This window comes from Podarcis bocagei, assembly GCF_964188305.1.
Source record: "Podarcis bocagei genome assembly, chromosome: 5".
Taxonomy (NCBI): domain Eukaryota; kingdom Metazoa; phylum Chordata; class Lepidosauria; order Squamata; family Lacertidae; genus Podarcis; species Podarcis bocagei.
Genome location: NC_138129.1, coordinates 77,278,177 through 77,291,642, shown reverse-complemented (window position 1 = coordinate 77,291,642; position 13,466 = coordinate 77,278,177). Strand labels below are relative to the sequence as shown.

Sequence of the window (13,466 nt, the reverse complement as noted above, 5' to 3'; positions counted from 1 at the left end):
TGGCTAGGTCAGGGTGAGAGAGGTAAGGAGCCAACTGCAAGTGCCCTTGTCATTGTAACCTTGAGGTCACAGATGGAATGTCCATCTCAATGACCACTCCAACATATTCTGTAGCTGTAAGTAGCACATTAGGAGGTCAAGACCCAAACATTAAGAGTGGGGACTTCTATTTTCTTACCAACTATCTTTATATTCTACTGCCATGAATTCGTTTTTCTAATTGACTCTTTTCCTTCCCTTCCCCGTCATACTCCTTTTATCCTTGATATAAGACAATTCCAGCCAGCCTTATGCTAAGAGCATGAAATCGCAAGATCATCGCAGTAACTCAGTGTTACAAAGAAGTGCCATTCCTGTTGTGCTGTCCAATTACAAAATAGTAAAGCAGGGATAGTGCACAGCAATGATGTTTTTTTCTATTTGTTTCGGTAAGTTTAGCACAGCAGGAAATGTGGCATTCTCCCTAGATAATGTGTCAAAACCGCAGTTAGAATTTAAGTGCAAATGGAAGTTATCTTAAAGGCTTCATATGTAGGCTAATAACCCCGGTTGCTTAAATGAGATAATTATACCTTACATAATATATTTTACTTCAAGGATTTGGTATCTTCATTTTAATAAAATAATAATTTGCTCTTGGGGGGTGGGGGAGTGCAAATAGCCCTTTTATGTGAAGGCCCTGTAACACTAACATGCCAGTATATGCTCAGAATTATTATTTTATGTAGCTTAAAAATTTTGGAACCATTCCTCCCAGCACCTTCAAGATATTTTAGTGAAAACAGGCTTCAACTTTGACTCAAATGATTGAATGGGTAGGTGCTGAAAATCCATCAGCTTGACAGCATTTGCTGTCAATATTTAGAAATGCTGCTACAAAGTTAACCATGGAAGACATTAATGGTCTATCTGTGCCCAGGAAAGCCATGCGCAATCAGATTTCTCCAAAAGAAACAAACTCCATCCAAATATCATGCCAAGAATGCTCACGTTACATATTCAAAATAAATTACTGAAATCAAACACAGAGATTTTGCATAATGCTGCCCTATTTGCATAACTTTATCCTCCAATCAATCTCAGATTTTTTTAAATTATATTGCAAGCATTACATCCTACCTTTCAGCTACAAAAAAGGAAAAAAAGGTCAAGGCATCTAATAACAGTTAAAATAATAAAAAGAGCAGGTGACAATTCATTAACAAACACCATTTAATCAATGGGAAGGCTCATTTGAAAGAAAGCAGTCCATCAGATGAGCTTTGAAACCCTAAAGAGTTCGGAGCCAGACTATCACCAGCACTTTGAACTGGGTGCTACTGCAGCTGTTTCAACAACGAAGTCACAGCTAGCATATTCTGGACCAGTTGCAGTTGCTGGACACTCAACACAGGCAGCCCCACACAGAGCACATGGCAGTAGTCCAGACACGATATAATCAAGGCTCGTAACACCATAGTCACTTCTGTATTTCCCAAGAAAGGATCAATGGGTAATTAATGGGCACTGCAATTGTTCAAGAGGAGAAGCATGACTGAAATGGCATAAAAACAACAATTTTTAACATATTGTAGATATGACCTGTATTTGTTTGAACACTGTTCAACGTTCCATGCATCTGATAAGGAAGAAAAAGCCATGTTACCGACAATTTTGTTGCACATAGTATCACAAGGGGAAGTGCTCAGGTCATCTGAAGCTGACTAGACCTGGCCATGATACTAACCAATTTTCTTGTGAATCAGTTTTCTGCCCACTTAAGTTGTCTTGGGGGTGCAAAGTAGCCATGTTGGCTACCCCTAGCATAACACAACACAGACAGTATTTGCATTTGGGTAGTTCCCATCATCCTTGACCAATGGTAATGTTGGCTAGGGTGGATGGGATCTGGAGTCCAACAGCATCTAGAGAGCCACAAATTCCCCATCCCTAATCTAATAGACAGGGGCACAGGTGGCTCTATGGTCTAAACCACAGAACCTAGGGCTTGCTGATTAAAAGGTTGGCGGTTCAAATCCCCACGATGGGGTGAGCTCTCATTGCTCGGTCCCTGCTCCTGCCAACCTAGCAGTTCGAAAGCATGTCAAGGTGCAAGTAGATAAATAGGTACCGCTCTGGCGGGAAGGCAAACGGCGTTTCCGTGCACTGCCCTGGTTCACCAAAGTGGCTTAGTCATGCTGGCCACATGACCCTGAAAAACTGTCTGTGGACAGATGAGCACCGCAACTCCAGAGTTGTCCACAACTGGACCCAACGGTCAGGGGTCCCTTTACCTTTACCTTTAATCTAATAGACACCCATAACAATTCTACCAAAACATGTTAGGTCATCAACTATTTGAATAAATACTTCTATCTTAAATGTCATTACTAGTATGGAACATGAGCTCTTGGAAAAGAAATTATTTTTGTATGAAAGCAATGTACCTAAACACACACACTAAACCTTTTAAAAGAACTATTTTTTTAAAAATAATAATAATCCTCTATTTGTCAATATACAGCAGTGCATGCATTTTTCCACATAACTTGGCACTTCTTGTCAGTCTTGCTCAGGAAAATCTGTACAGGATAAGTTGTTTTCTGGGAGTGGGGAAAGAAATCTACTTTTAACAAGGGGCTAAAATGCGGAATTAAGAGATTAATTTTCAATATCTGACTTTAAAAAATTGCTCTTTGCTAATCCTAGCAAAATTAAAATGTTGATTTCAATAAAGATTTCTTTAGCACAGAACATTTCTTATAAACAATCTGTTTTAGATTTTCTCAAGTAGCCAAAAGTCAAGGAAACAGGATTTTAATGGCATGGTGTTGACAAAGAGCGAACTCCTTCACGTATCTTAGAACACATTAGGAAATATAGTTTAAGTTCTTAAATCACAGGAAAATTACTATGAAGTTACATGCCTAAGATTTAATAAATATAGTGAAGTGCTTTCAACAATGTGCGAGCAAAAACATTCTTAAATAAAATAAAGTAAGTAACATTAGGACTGGTAGCAGTACGTGCTCCATCCGTGCTAGAGAATTTATGTAGGCATTATCGTGGAGCCAAGTGCCAGTGCCCAGGTGCAAGGAGGCTACAAAAGCCGTAAGACACCCAGGAAAGGGGTGGAGCAGTGTGGGACAGCACTGGGTACCTGGCTTCCTAACACAGAAGTCACTTCCAGTAACCAAGCGGGAGAGGGACAAGGCACCGGGGACATATGAGCAGTAGAGATGCAGTGATGGGGCCAATCTGGTGTTCCCTCTGCTGTGCTCCCGCTGCACTGGCTTCCCTGCCATCTAATCTCTCACACTTTTGGTTTGGAAGAGAAATGAAAAGGCAAAATTGCCTATACAGTGGTACCTCGGGTTAAGAACTTAATTTGTTCTGGAGGTCCGTTCATAACCTGAAACTGTTCTTAAGCTGAGGTACCACTTTAGCTAATGGGGCCTCCCACTGCTGCCACACCAATTTCTGTTCTCACCCTGAAGCAAATTTCTTAACCCGATGTACTATTTCTGGGTTAGCAGAGTCTGTAACCTGAAGCATCTGTAACCTGAAGCATCTGTAACCCGAGGTACCACTGTACGCCATTGGAGGTGGTGGGGAATCATTAATGTATTTTGTGGATTAATACAGCTCCCTAACATAGTAACAACAACTGAGGGCTATTGTACATGATGAACAACTCAACGAGCCATCCCTGGCCTGGGCCACTTCACACGAAAGATATGCTTTGTCAGAAGTGATTTCTAGCAATGGGGGAGCAGGCAATAAAATGTAACTGCTGTCCCAGCCAGTCTAGTGCACACTGGCAAAGTTGAAGCTTTAGGGCAAGGATGGAGATCCTGTAGCCTACCTGATATTGTTGGACCACATCCTTAATCACTGGTCATGTTTCCAGAGCTGATGAGAGATGGAGTCCAGTAACAACTGGAGGGTCATAGGCTCCCCATTCCTGCTTTACGGGTTATTGTTCCTTTAATTTAAAGCTTCCTCCCTGTGGGTTCTCCCCTTTTTATTGCTTCTTCTTCACCAGAACTGGGGTATTAGTAGTGACTGCCTCATAGCTAGCCATCTTCTAGTCTATGAACTGGGGAAGGGGAGGTATTAATGAATGACTTATTTTCATAGAATCATAGAATCATAGAGTTGGAAGAGACCACAAGGGCCATCGAGTCCAACCCCCTGCCAAGCAGGAAACACCATCAGAGCACTCCTGACATATGGTTGTCAAGCCTCTGCTTAAAGACCTCCAAAGTAGGAGACTCCACCACACTCCTTGGCAGCAAATTCCACTGTCGAACAGCTCTTACTGTCAGGAAGTTCTTCCTAATGTTTAGGTGGAATCTTCTTTCTTGTAGTTTGGATCCATTGCTCCGTGTCCGCTTCTCTGGAGCAGCAGAAAACAACCTTTCTCCCTCCTCTATGTGACATCCTTTTATATATTTTAATCATGTTTTTTCTTTAACAGAAACAAAGGAATCTACTAGATCCCTTCACAACCCCAACTCGTTTGTACAGGGAACAAAAGATGGCTAATTCAAGGCAGTTAATCAATAATCCTCTTAACTGTTCTGAACTTCAATAAAATAGAAGTCACAGAACCTGGAAGTAGGAATCTACTAATTTATATTGCTGGGGACATTGATTACAGAAGGAATTTGGTCAAGGGGAAAGTTAGCATTTGATGATGCAGCACTGTAGCATCTACAACTAGCATTTTAAATTCCCACTTCCAATTGATAATGGAAAGAATTGCATTGCAGCACTAAAGGTTCTTAATGTGGAAGCAACCTCTGGTGTGGTTAAAAAGTCATTGCAAGTAGACTTGAGCCCCTAAGAAAAAGCTTGCCAATCAGTTCTAATATACAGTAGTACCTCGGAATGCATACAGGATCCGTTCCGGAGCCCCATTTGCATCCCGAACAGAACGCAAGACGCGATGGCACGTCTGCATGTACACAGGTCGCATTTTGCCGCTTCCGCACATGCGGAAGTCATTTTGAGTGTCTGCGCATGCGCGAGAAGCAAAACCCGGAAGTAACGCGCTCTGTTACTTCTGGGTTGCCATGGAGCGCAACTCGAATGCGCTCAACCCGAAGCACATTCAACTTGAGGTATGACTGTACAAAGTTTTTTTTCCCTAAAAAGAAAAATTAAAGGGGGAAAACACACAACTGGTGCTCTGACATTCCATCCATATTTTGTGAGAAATCCATTCGGCATGCTAAGGATTTGCAAGCTACAAAGTAAGATTTTTTTACAGGTTTTCCAGAATTTGGCATTTCATCCACCTCAAACTATGCCTTGAATTTCATTACTAATTACAACAATATTAGTGGTGGCAATTATAATAATATCAATGGACAACAAGCAGGCTGCTTTTGCTTGCAGCAAAAAATAGCAGCCCTGCGAGTAACATAAAGCATTGCTGCACTATATAAAGCAACATGATTAGCAGGTGTAACATGCAATTAAACTTTATGGGCTCGCACACACATAAAAAAAGCCTAAGTGTTATAAATATATTTCTTAATATAACAGAGATTTAGCTCCCCTTGTGTTTTGTTTTGAAGAGTCCAGTATCCAGTACAATATAGCAGCTGAGGTGTGTGTGTGTTTGCTTGCTTGTTTGGAACAAAACAAGTCTGTTAAAAGAAATGTCTGCAAGTTGAGACACTTTTCAATGGGCATTTCCACAGAATTCAATAGAAGTTTATAACTGCCAGTTCTGACCATGTATAATATGTAACCTTAGGTCAGTTAAAATTAAAGAATTTTGGTTTATTTGAGACAGGTGATTGAAGGAATGTTCAAGGGAAATCACAATCTCTCCACACTCCCATATTCCCCCTTTACTACAGTATTCTCTAAGGAGGAAGGCTTGCTCTCCGATTTATCTCTGCAGCTCACAGAGTAAATTAAAATTCCCAACTGGAAAAAAAATGAGAAATTACAGATGAAATCTTGGACAATATAAAGTACAGAACCGCCTAAGCCTATACAATCTTATAAGCCCGTATGAAGTTGAGAAAGCAACTCAACATAAACATTCTGTGTCAACGGTGGCATAAAGGAGACTACTTCATCAAATATCAATCTTGCAATCAAGCTCAAAACAAGACTTTTATGGGCGTCCTGATTTATACTTTAAATATATTTAAGGCAGTGCAATCACTTTTCTAAAGCCCTGGAGATAACCGCCATTGTGGAATACTGTGACAAGATATTCCCTTTGAGTTATTCTGCAACTAGAAACCATATGGCTCTCTGTTTCAAAGCTACACTGATCGTTTGGGGAGTGTTTGCAAAATCAGATCAAAAAACAAAACACATGAGCACACTGAAGCAATATGTTATTGGACTACAACTCTGATCATACCTGGCCATAGACTAAACTGGCTGGGGGGGGGATGTGGGATTAGTAGTCCAACGCCATCTGGGGAAATTAGGTTGAAGAACATTGCTCTAGCACGTGTGTGCTATAACTAGCAACTAAAACATCAGATAAAGCCAGATCTAAAATCTATTGCAGCTATATTAGTAATCAAAGTAAACATTTTAACACTTCAAGACTGAAGCTGTCTCTATGGTACCCTCTCTACTTTCCCATCTATACAAAACCTGTGATGTTGCTGGCTATCCACCTCAAGTCCACAGAGCAGCTCTGGTTTAAGAAAAGAAATTCTGGGCACACCAGAATTTTGGCACTTCTCGTTTTTTCCCTTCTCATCCTTAAAATGCAGTTGCACAAACTTATGTCTTTTAAAATTAGACTCATCACATGCACGTTGACCAGATATGGTAATGCACACCCTTGTTTTCCTGCAAGTAGCCAGTGCAGTACTACCGGACATTTTCATTACAATATACATTCATTGGCTTCTGTCCCTCCACTGCTACCCTTACTGCTTAGCTTCTGTAATAGTTTATTCCAGGGTGAAGAAACCTGCTTTAGGATGCACCATAAGGGAGTGATAAGACGAAAGTAGGAACTGATATCTGAATGGTAAAGTGATACTAAGAACTGATATCTGAATGGTAAAGTGATACAGTGGTACCTCAGGTTAAGAACTTAATTCGTTCTGGAGGTCCGTTCTTAACCTGAAACCATTCTTAAGCTGAGGTACCACTTTAGCTAATGGGGCCTCCCGCTGCGCCACTGCCACGTGATTTCTGTTCTCATCCTGAAGCAAAGTTCTTAACTCGAGGTACTATTTCTGAGTTAACAGAGTCTGTAACCTGAAGCGTCTGTAACCTGAAGCGTCTGTAACCCGAGGTACCACTGTATTTTAAAGCTGGGATAGGGGGAAAAACTGGGTTCCACTTCACACTTCAAAATGTAACAAGCAATTTGAGTAATCTGGAGATACAGGTACTGGAAGCCGCTTCAGTGACCATGACAGCTGAAAAACACAGAGATGGTGGCTATACCTGGACATAACAAGTCATGGCCCAGTTCGCAAGTAATGCTAAGCTAAACAATGCCCTAGCTTGAATGCATTAAATTATGGCACCTTTTCAAATCCTCCTGCTGCTGGGCTAAGTTTGGCTTAGTGGTACATTCAAAACCAAGCTCAAGGTTTTTCTCCCCTGACAAACTGGGAGTGGTAAGACAATAACAAACCTTGTGGTTTGTCTGGAATGAGACAAACCACAAACCCAGGTTCAAATGTACCATTAGAGCCAAATCATGGCTTAGCTTCAGGTAGCATGGTAGCAGGACATCTGGGAGAGGAACAAAGTGGATGGGGTTTCTGTTATGAATACCCACATGCTCAGATAGCCATGGTTTGGCTTAGCGTTATGTAAAATCTGGACCCATGTTTTGGGAGAAGAGAAGTGGGGAAGAGGATAAGTGTGCAGAGGCAGAGAAAGAATTATGGGTGGAGGAGTGTCATAATTCTGCCATCCTTTGGATACCCTGAAAAATTCACCAGACCAGCTGTAACCTGGAATCTGTGCAATGAAGCAAACTGAATGCTAAATAGGACACAACCGTAAGCAGCCTGAGGAAACTCCATAAACCAAAAGCAAGTCTATGGTGAGAGACCTGGGAGATGTCAAGAGGGTTCCAGGAACTCTCTTCTTCATTGTGAGATTCTGGAATTGATCTATGAGTTTATCTGTGCCCCAGGTGAGAACCAGAATACCTGAGTGCAGTTCTGCATGAGAGCCAGGAGGCTAAGATGTGTAATAACTACTAATTATTTTGTCATATTAGTTGCTGCTGTTGTTTGAGCTTTCTGTCCAATGCCTAGAGACATTTCCTACATATTAAGCTATATAGAAATGGTCTAAGGAGCTAAATAAATGTGTTGCACTCTCCATGTGAGTGGAAACAGAGCACACAAAATGGAAAAAGATCCTGGATGTGTGTATCAGCTTTTCATTCACAAAATAGTTTCAGTGGCCTTAGTATTTGTGCTGGTGTATTTGCCATACATCCTTGCAATGCTGGCTTAATATTCCCATCACCTTTAATATGTCCCATCCCATGTCCTGGGACCTGAGTGAATAAGCAGAGCTGTACGAACTCCTGCAATCATAAAAGTGGAAAATCAAGAAAAGCACTTTCTCTCTTTGAATGGAGGAGGTCATTCATTTTCACATACAGTAGTATAATCCCATTAAAGTCTAATAGAAAAGAAATTACATGGGCTGCTATATCCTGAAAATTAAATACAAATTAGGAGCAAAAAAAAAAAAAAGTATAAAGAAAGAAAGAAATCGCTGTACAATTTCCTTAATACTTGCACAATTTGGATGAACAATCTTCATTCATTCACACAGTTTAGTATAAATATAAAACAAGGCACCCCCTTAAGCATTTTTAGTAACAAATTAAACATTTGCGTTTTTTAGTGTGCAGAGAGGCTTAGCATTCGTGCAGCTTCAAAACCAAAGTACAGCCTCAAGGGAAGCCTCTCCGCTGACAAATTAATACCTTAGAGAATAGAGCTGAATGGTGGCAATGAACTCATTTGTTCCCCCAATAATGAAGAATGACTCTTTCTTTACCACATCTGTGACTGTTGCCATGGTGACCCAGACTTACCTCATTGCTTCTCGAAGTGCTCCTCGCTCACCAAGAGTCGTGTGCTTGATGTCATCAAAATTATTTTCCAGCTTCTCACAGTTCTGCAACAACAATAATAAAAAAAAACAGGAGAATCCACATTAAAAAAGCGGAATTTCCAAGTTGGGTGAAGCCCTCATTCTAGTTAGATAAATTGCCCACATTCACTCTCAGTGCAAACATAGCTGATTATATTGATTACATATTCACACAAATTACTCATTTTTGCTTTTAATTGCATAGGAGTAATTAAAAATGACACTGTGAACTCAGCAACAAAGTACGCATGAAGCTTATGATATGGTTGCCATGGCAATTCTCTTATCAACATTCCATAATGTGAGAGATAAAATTTCCTCCTATTGGTTTTGTTCCCGCAACCCAAGCAAGAAGAACAAATGTGTATTATCTTTTTTGTGTGTGTCATTTTCCAATGAAAGAGGTGCCATCAGACAGACCCAATAAAGTTGCATATGTTTATTGCATGGAAAGGAAATGCCTTGAATATAAAGATAATGAATCATGTTTTGTACTGATTCAGCGGGAGCAAGTGTCCAGGAAGACCGAAACTCTAAATTCCAAAAGTTCTTACAGAGCACCTGATTTGCTGAAACTGCCACCAACTAACTTTATTTCATTTAAACATACACACACACTTGAAAGCAAGATGCAATAAATTCAATATCTGATGTGAAGAGAAAGCTCTTTAAGGCCCCGTCTGCACAGTACCTCTAAAGCAGTATCACACCAGTTTAAACAGTTTAAACAAGGCTCCCCCCCCCCAAGAATCCCAGGAGTTGTGGTTTGTCAACGGTGCTGAGACTGTTTCCCTCACAGAGCTACAATTCCCAAAGTTCCCTGGAAAGAGGAATTTATTATTAAACCACTCTGAAAACTGGAACTCTGTGAGAGGAATAAGGGTCTCCTTTTGTGATGAGATCCTAGAGTTTGACATTACAGTACAAAGCAACACTGCTCCCCGTCCCAAAACATAATCAGACTCTCAGGTATGAGCAGAAAATCAATGTTTAATGATTTCAGGTACAGTGGTGCCCCGCAAGACGAACGCCTCGCAAGACGGAAAACCCGCTAGACGAAAGGGTTTTCCGTTTTGGAGGCGCTTCGCAAAACGAATTTCCCTATGGGCTTCCTTCGCAAGAAGAAAGCCCATAGGGAAATCTCCGGGACAGCGGGGAAGCGCAGCGCTTCTTCCCCACTGTCCTCGGGCCTCCTCCGAAGGCTGGCGGTGGGGCGGAAAGCCCTTCTCCCCGCGCCAGCCTTCGGAAGGCTCCTCCGAAGGCTGGCGGTGGGGCGGAAAGCCCTTCTCCCCGCGCCAGCCTTCGGAAGGCTCCGCCGAAGGCTGGCGGTGGGGCGGAAAGCCCTTCTCCCCGCGCCAGCCTTCGGAAGGCTCCTCCGAAGGCTGGCGGTGGGGCGGAAAGCCCTTCTCCCCGCGCCAGCCTTCGGAAGGCTCCTCCGAAGGCTGGTGGTGGGGAGAAAAGCCCTTCTCCCCGCGCCAGCCTTCGGAAGGCTGCTCCGAAGGCTGGCGGTGGGGCGGAAAGCCCTTCTCCCCACGCCAGCCTTCGGATGGCTGTCCTGAAGACTTGCGGTGGGAGGAGGGTTTTCCTTCCCACCGCCAACATTCAGAATGCTGTTCTGAATGTTGGCGGTGGGGAGGAAAAACCCTCCTCCCACCGCAAGCCCCGGGAACAGAGGAGAAGCGCTGTGCCCCTTCCCCTCTGTTCCCGTACCTGTCCTGAAGGCTTGCGGTGGGGAGAAAAGTCCTTCTCCGCACCGCCAGCCTGGCAAGCGGTTTCCATAGGAACGCATTAATTGATTTTCAATGCATTCCTATGGGAAACCGTGCTTCGCAAGACGAAAAACTCGCAAGAAGAAAAAACTTGCGGAACAAATTAATTTCGTCTTGCGAGGCACCACTGTACACTGTAGAATTATTGCAGAAACAGAGAACAGCTATAACCTCTGCATAAACAAGCAAACATGATCTTCCTTAATCAGGACATGTATGTATGGAATAGTTGCAATACGGATCTTCATAATAATCCCCAGAAAATTTCCAATCTCCTCTCTTCAGTATTAAAACTGTGGCATTTTATATCATATTGTATCGTATCACATGATATCTATCTACACACACACACACAGAGAGAGAGAGAGAGAGAGAGAGAGAGAGAGAATACACACACACACACTGTATATACCGTATTTTTTGCTCTATAAGACTCACTTTTTCCCTCCTAAAAAGTAAGGGGAAATGTGTGTGCGTCTTATGGAACAAATGCAGGCTGCGCAGCTATCCCAGAAGCCAGAACAGCAAGAGGGATTGCTGCTTTCACTGCACAGTTATCCCTCTTGCTGTTCTGGCTTTTGAGATTCAGAATCCCCCCCCCCCTTGTTTTCCTCCTCCAAAAACTAGGTGTGTCTTGTGGTCTGGTGCGTCTTATAGAGCGAAAAATACGGTGTGTGTATGTGTGTATATATATATATATATATATATGTATATACACACAAAAAACAAACAAACAAAAAACAGCCAAAACATATATATAGGATAAATTTGTATGCTTTGCAGCCCTATAAAGTTTCCATAAGTGTAAACTATGAGTGACATGTAAAACGATTCTTGAAATGAATAGGTGACATCCTAGACATGTAAAAGAAAAGCAAATTACTGCATGGGTTGCAAATTTCAACAAGGCCTCATTCTCAAGATGGCTTCTTTGGATGGCAGCAACATGCAGAGAAAAGTCATTTGGAAGGTTCGGAGTTAGACACGTCACAGTTCTAAGGCGCTTGGAAATCCTTCCTGTGACCACCATTCATGACCCGCATCAAACTTAGGAGCCCGAATGCACTCAACGGATTCAGTGTGAGAGAAACATTTGCCCCTATGGGATCGGGACAGTCTACATGGTTTTTCCAGGCAGTGAAACTGAACAGGCCATCCCTGTCAGCTCCTCACCAGCTTAATTAGTTGAGGTTTTATCTTTGAAGAAGGGGTGGCACCTTAAGTCCAGCAACCTTATTATTCCTATCCCCCTTTTTTTTTCCTAATGGAAGGCAATGACAGCACCTTACAAAATGAAGAACATCTAAGCAGAAGCACATCAATAATAATCCGAGCTAGAAAATCAAGCATTGAAACAGCCCAGATTGTTAAAACGGAAAACAAAACAAAAAACCAATGCAGCTTGTTAAAGCAGTCAACAGTAATCTCAAAGCTAGGAGCCACGATTATATTTTCAAAGCAAATTAAAACAAAAGGGTCTTTGCAAGTCTGGCCCTGCCGTTTAGTTAATTTCGGATATCATGGAAGGGCAGAAAATTGCTCCATGGTTTATTATCTTTGTATTCTTACTGCCAAGAAGGCAGAGAGAGACACACGTGATATTGTGTCCCATTTTTTGCAAAAATAGTTCGGCCAGCTGTGGGCACTATACATCTTCACCTCAGCAGGGGAAAGGGTGCCATTTATTCCTCTATCACAGGCAGCAAAATTTCTCAGGCGAGCTCTCGTCTTCAGTCATCACCTACAACCAACCAACCAAGGAGTGAGGTGGCAGATTTCAACTGTCAAGGATTTCCACAGCCTCCATGCTGCCCCTGAAAATATCCTGTCTGAAAAAAGGTGCTGCTATTTACATTTTGGAAATACACAAGTTTATTTAAACTTATTGATTAAAACAACAACAACAGAATTTAACAACATCAAAAGATCTGAAATTGGTTGATAGCTCTGAAACATTTCTCCACAAATTTTAGTACAGCAACCCAAAACCATCCATAAGGGCTTCTTCCCATTTCTATTCCTTTACTTGCATTTTATGATTCTTTATAATATTTAGATGCATAGTCCAATCTGTGTGCTAAATGTGTTCTGCCTATAAGAGGATGGTACACATGTATTTACATAATGTCGCCCACTCTGCCAATCCTGCAGCCATTTCCTAATGATGCCCTGTCTTTGGCTATTGTGAAATTATGACAGATAGCTCGGTTCTTTAAAAGACAAACATGAATGAAAAATAATTACCCAAGCCCCTTTATATCACTTTATTAAAAAGGCCTTATCAACTTGCCCAGCTAACGTCAAAATTAGCTTGTTATAACTTTTGAGATAATACTACAGACATTTTAATATACACTATTAAACATCATGCTACTCTACTGACACTGCTAAGACATAATTACCAAATCAGCAAAGGATATTTGAAGCAAGGCTGTGTTAGGAGTTCTTTTCTTTCATCTGTTTTTCAAGGAATCGGCAAGGCCATTTTAAAAAAAATAAATCACACATTAGTTCTGTCCTCTGTTTAGTCTCATATGTTTTCTGTTCCTCATCAGCAATATATTATTCACCATTGTAAAAGCTGCAGGAAGA

The 13,466-nt window shown here is 41.6% G+C and overlaps 1 protein-coding gene across 4 annotated transcripts in view; it reads right to left on the bottom strand.

The window, feature by feature from the left end:
* Positions 1–13,466, bottom strand: part of DPYD (dihydropyrimidine dehydrogenase) — a 537,474-nt gene that overhangs the window by 452,680 nt on the left and 71,328 nt on the right. For all 4 annotated transcript variants that reach the window (XM_081193976.1, XM_081193978.1, XM_081193977.1 and 1 more), the window contains exon 3: positions 9,047–9,129. In XM_081193976.1, coding sequence (XP_081050102.1) covers positions 9,047–9,129 — 83 coding nt within the window. The remainder of the gene's footprint in view (positions 1–9,046; positions 9,130–13,466) is intronic.